The 5,427-nt window shown below is 39.5% G+C and overlaps 1 pseudogene and 1 gene segment (V, D, J or C); one reads left to right on the top strand and one right to left on the bottom strand.

The window, feature by feature from the left end:
• Positions 1-405: 405 nt before the first annotated feature.
• On the top strand, positions 406-1,767 carry LOC123966701. The segment is given in 2 exon segments: positions 406-507; positions 1,419-1,767. A coding segment is annotated over 1 exon segment (258 nt).
• Positions 1,768-3,411: 1,644 nt separating this feature from the next.
• On the bottom strand, positions 3,412-3,905 carry LOC123966700 (annotated as a pseudogene).
• Positions 3,906-5,427: the final 1,522 nt, after the last annotated feature.

Here is a 5,427-nt window from a genome sequence, read left to right as displayed (position 1 = left end):
GTGTTCAACTCTCAGGACTATAAACTCTCCCAGAGCACTGGAGCATGGTGCTGCTGATGCAAAGTGGCTCTCTATGGAAATGCTCTGACTGACTCCAGTGGGGACTTGGATTACTCTGATGATGCTGTTTATCAGTGGATCAATCAGTTTATCAGAGTATTCATCTGAAATGGTTTAAAATCTTTTTTACATGATTTTGGTTTCATGCTACAAGATATATTTTGTTTCAAAATATCTTCTGCCTAAATTGCCAAAGAACAAATATAGAAATAGAATTTAACATTAATATATCTAACTAAAACATCCATTCTGGAAATTTGTGTGACTGTCTTAATTTTACATTTCAGCTGATAAAATATTACAATCAGAGACTATTTTTGTTGAGTTTGTTTGTGTCAAAGTCAGAGAGCCGTGTCTCTCTACAGTGAGAGGTGTTTGTACGGCGGCTCAATGAGTTTGTATCACTGTGGTGGACTTTTGGTGGGGGAACCAGACTGGATGTTGGAAGTAAGTTTCTGCTCAAATACTAAATACAATATTATCAAGTCCTGCTTTAAATTCAACTTTTCAATGTTTAAGGCAGATAAATATATCTTGTTTTAATTATGAAACTTTTATTGTTCATGTATTTACATGGAGGCTAACTCAGAGCAGCTTAACTAAACTGTTCTTCACAGAATCCTGTCAAAATGAAATGTAATCAACTTGGAAGTGGAAAAAATATAAAACTTTAATCTTAATGTAAAAATGTTGAGTTTAGTTTAAAATGTTCACCACAATAATGGCTGTTGTTGTGATTAAATACAATTCACTTTCATGTTAAACTGAAGTAAAGATAAATATGAGTGTTTTAAAAATGTTGCCTATTGTTATGAATTTGAAAAAAGAATACAATATTTCCATATTAATAGTGAAAGGACAACTGGCACTACTTTTCGTAAGTTATCAGTGTATCTGTCAGTAAGTGAAGTGATACAGCTGAGCAGTGATACCTGTGTGACTGAATTTGCACTTGAAAAGTAACGACGTTTAAACTGTATCTAGTGGATCAACTCATCATTATAGCTGTTAATGTAAGTGAAGAAACACTTTGAAATCCAGATGAAGAACATCTGATTGTTGTCAGATCATTTCTGTTTTGGTTTCCACTGAATAAATTATTGTACAGTCAAGTTTTTTGATGATCTTGATAAGAAAGTTTGTTATTTTATTTCCAGTGTAGTTTAATATATTTCAGGTCGTTCTGTATGATGATTCTCTCTGTGCTGATTTGCATGAGAGGCTTCTTAAAGGGAAGTGAAACAATGTGTGAGTGAGTGACTGGTGGAGCAGAAAAAACATCTGACAGAAACTCCTTAAAGGAGAAAATCAGCTCTCACACAGTAAAGGTGTCCTCTAAGCTGATTGGTGTCTCCTAGGTGATGTCCGTCCCACCCTGACGGTGCTGCCCCCCTCCAGTGAGGAGCTGCAGCAGGGGAAGGCCACGCTCATGTGCCTGGCCAACAAGGGCTTCCCCTCAGACTGGAGTCTGGCCTGGAAGGTGGACGGCAGCAGCAGCAGCAGCAGCTGGGAGGAGAGCAGGGGCCCCGGGGTGCTGGAGAAGGACGGCCGCTACAGCTGGAGCAGCACCCTGAGGCTCCCTGCAGACCAGTGGAGGAAGGTGGGCTCTGTGACCTGTGAGGCCACCCAGGGCTCCCAGGCTCTGGTCTCAGAGACACAGAGGAGAGACCAGTGTTCCCAGTCCTGACCTGACTCACTGGGACTCTGTTACTGGTTTTACTCTGCTCTCTGAACTCTGTAACTCTCTCTGTGTCTGTGTCTCTTTATTTCCTTCAGTCACTCTTTAATCACATGTTTCATGGATAAGGTTTGTTTACTTGATGTAATTTTGATTATTTCTACACAATAAAGACCAGTTCATCAAATTTGTTGTTTTCATTTCTGTTATAGTGAAAGTAACTGTTGGTAGAGGTTGTGCCCCATGAACAAGGCTGAGTCCTTACTGCAGCAGCCTGGGTTTGAATCCTGCCTCATCATCATAGTTTCGGTATCAGCAGTGAGATTCTAAAACATAGTATAACATAATGTCTTCCTACAAACACAAGCTCATTGAAAACTAAACTGTGTGACTTCAATTTTAATCATATGAATTTCAAATTACATTTAAATTAGTTCATTAAAAATCAATATTCTATTTAAAAAACTAAACAAATGTTAATATGTTTTTACCTCTATAAACATATCCAATTTTCCACTCGTCTAAAGTAGACATATATATTTCAAATGTCTGACATATACATACACACAGAGTCAGTGAGCTGTAGCTGTCCTAAACATATCATGGTGTTTCACCCTCAGTGCTGAGAGCGTTGATCTACATATTTACATATTTACATGGAGAGGACATTGAAAAGTCTGGTAGTAAACTGATCCAGTAATTTCTGACAGTTTGTTTTGTTCAGTTTGATCTTCTTCTTTTTTACATTCATTGGTGGTATTGCTATAAATGCAGGTTTTATATGTTTAGGTGTCTGTAATGTGGAGATTTCCTCAAATAAAGCAGTGATGAGTGTTTCAGGGGATGCTGAGGCCAAAGATCTCCAACCAGAAGTTTTGGACATGTGGGCGGAGCCAGAAAACATGGAATTCATCATCATTTACATTTGTTTACAAATGTTGTCCTACTTGCTTGGTGTTTGGCTTTGTTAGCAAACTTGTTGATGTTTTTTATCACGTATGTGATGTTGGCTAATCTTAACAAATGCACGTGTACAGCTGTCTGTACACCAGAGGTACAATAGTGATCATAAACTGGGGGCTCCAAATCGCAACAAAATAATTGTTGCTTTCAAATAAAACAAAAATTGTGATTAGAGGGATGTTTAGGTTTTGTTCGGGCACTTTAGATTATAAAGTTTTCTGATGCTGACCAGTGTCTTCATATTTTCTTTTATTTGGAAATGGCTGAGGTAGCTGTGTTCTAGTATGAAGCTGAGGTCAAAGGTCACGACCAAGACTTTTCTCATTAACAGTCTCAGGTTGGTTCCTCTTGATTATTTAGCAAATCACTGATGAACATGGGATGTGATATACATGTATAGAGAAGAGACATGCTGGACATGCATTTAATTTGACCAAATCTGGAAAAATGTTAAATCCACGTGAAATGTGTTTCCTGTTTTCTTCAATGAGAATTTCAGTGTGTCAGACATTTTTCAATGATCAAGAGTTTCTTGACCATCAAAAAACTTTTTGCTATATTTTTTTATTATGCATTATACATTTTATTATGCGTGTGTCTGTGTGTGTGTCCTCAGTGAAGTGTATCAGTCTCTGCAGTAGCTTCCAGCTGCAGCAGTCATTTCAGTTTCTGTTCAGTCTGACTGAGAGAGGTTTTTGTACGACGCTTTTTCACTGTGTGAACACATACTGACTGTTAATATAGTGAAAAACTCTGACAGTAGTAAACTGCTGCATCTTCAGTCTGGACTCCACTGATGGTCAGAGTGAAGTCAGAGTTTGATCCACTGCCTGTAAAACGATCTGGAATCCCTGATGCTCGATTGCTAGCATAGTAAATGAGGAGTTTAGGAGGTTCTCCATCTCTCTGTTGGTACTACGCTAAAAGTTGGTTGTTGCTCCAAAATTGAACATCCTGACTGGTCCTACATTTGATGGAGACGGAGCCTCCCAGAGCAGAGCTCACTGCTCCAGGCTGAGTCACTGTGACCTGGCCTCTGGACTCTGAGGATACAGAGACAAAAACATAAAGCAGCGTCATGGTTTTGTGGGCTTCATTTCAGAGGGACGGATGTTCATAGAGGAGTTTGATTCTCTGGACTTTACCTGTGAAGCAGCAGCAGAGGAGAGTCCAGATGAGGACGCAGATCAAAGTCATGTTTTTGATGAGGAGGATTTCTGTGGCTTCTGTTGTCATGAAGGACAGCTGTCAGTCATCCAGTGTTCAACTCTCAGGACTATAAACTCTCCCAGAGCACTGGAGCATGGTGCTGCTGATGCAAAGTTGCTCTCTATGGAAATGCTCTGACTGACTCCAACAAGTACAGGGTTTAGTCTGATGATGCAGTTTATCAAAGGATGAATCAATATGTGAGAGTATTGATAAGACATTTAAAAAATATATATTTTACATGATTTTGGTTCTATGTTTCTAGGCATAGTTGGTTTAAAAATATCTTCTGCCTTAATTGCCAAAGAAATAAAAATATTAATTGAATTTAACATTGATATGTCAAATTAAAACATGCATTTTGCATATTGTTATGTCTTTGGATAAAGAATACAATATTTCCACATTTCAAGTGAAAGGATAACTGGCACTAATTTTCGTAAGTTAACACAGTGGTCAGTATATCTGTCAATAAGTGAAGTGATACAGCGGAGGAGTGATAGGAGTAAAGGGAAGTGAAACAATGTGTGAGTGAGTGACTGATGGAGCAGAAAAACCATCTGACAGAAACTCCTTAAAGGAGAAAATCAGCTCTCATACAGTAAAGGTGTCCTCTAAGCTGATTGGTGTCTCCTAGGTGATGTCCGTCCCACCCTGACGGTGCTGCCCCCCTCCAGCGGAGAAGGACGGCCGCTAAAGCTGGAGCAGCACCTTGAGGCTCCCTGCAGACCAGTGGAGGAAGGTGGGATCTGTGACCTGTGAGGCCACCCAGGGCTCCCAGGCTCTGGTCTCAGAGACACTGAGGAGAGACCAGTGTTCCCAGTCCTGACCTGACTCACTGGGACTTTGCTACTGGTTTTACTCTGCTCTCTGAACTCTGTAACTCTCTCTGTGTCTGTGTCTCTTTCTTTCCTTCAGTCACTCTCTAATCGTGTTTCATGAATAAAGTGATGTAATTTTGATTATTTTTACATAATAAAGACCAGTTCATCAAATTAGTTGTTGTCATTTCTGTTATTTTGAAAGTAACAGTTGGTAGAGGTTGTGCCCCATGAACAAGGCTGAGTCCTTACTGCAGCGGCCTGGTTTTGAATCCCGCCTGATCATCACAGTTTCAGTATCAGCAGTGAGATTCTAAAACATATTATAACATAATGTTTTCCTACAAACACAGGCTCATTAAAACTAAACTGTGTGACTTCAGTTTTAAAAAAAAAATAATAATACATACATACATACATACAGGAAGACACACCATGGTAAAAGGTTAACACCATATGTTTATTTAACAAAAATAAGACATTAAGAGGTATTGCGAACTAACATAATTAAAGCATGAGGTATGTATCGGGGCGGCTGTGGCTCAGGAGGTAGAGCCGTTAATCGGAAGGTCAGCGGTTCAATCCCTGGTTGCTGCTGTTCCGCCAGTGTATGAATGAGTGTGACTGGTGAATGCAGATGTAGTGTAAAAGCGCTTTGAGTGGTCGAAAAGACTAGAAAGGCGCTATACAAGTACG

The sequence above is a fragment of the Micropterus dolomieu genome, unplaced genomic scaffold, assembly GCF_021292245.1.
Source record: "Micropterus dolomieu isolate WLL.071019.BEF.003 ecotype Adirondacks unplaced genomic scaffold, ASM2129224v1 contig_14021, whole genome shotgun sequence".
Lineage (NCBI taxonomy): Eukaryota > Metazoa > Chordata > Actinopteri > Centrarchiformes > Centrarchidae > Micropterus > Micropterus dolomieu.
This window is presented reverse-complemented; position numbering and strand designations above follow the sequence as displayed.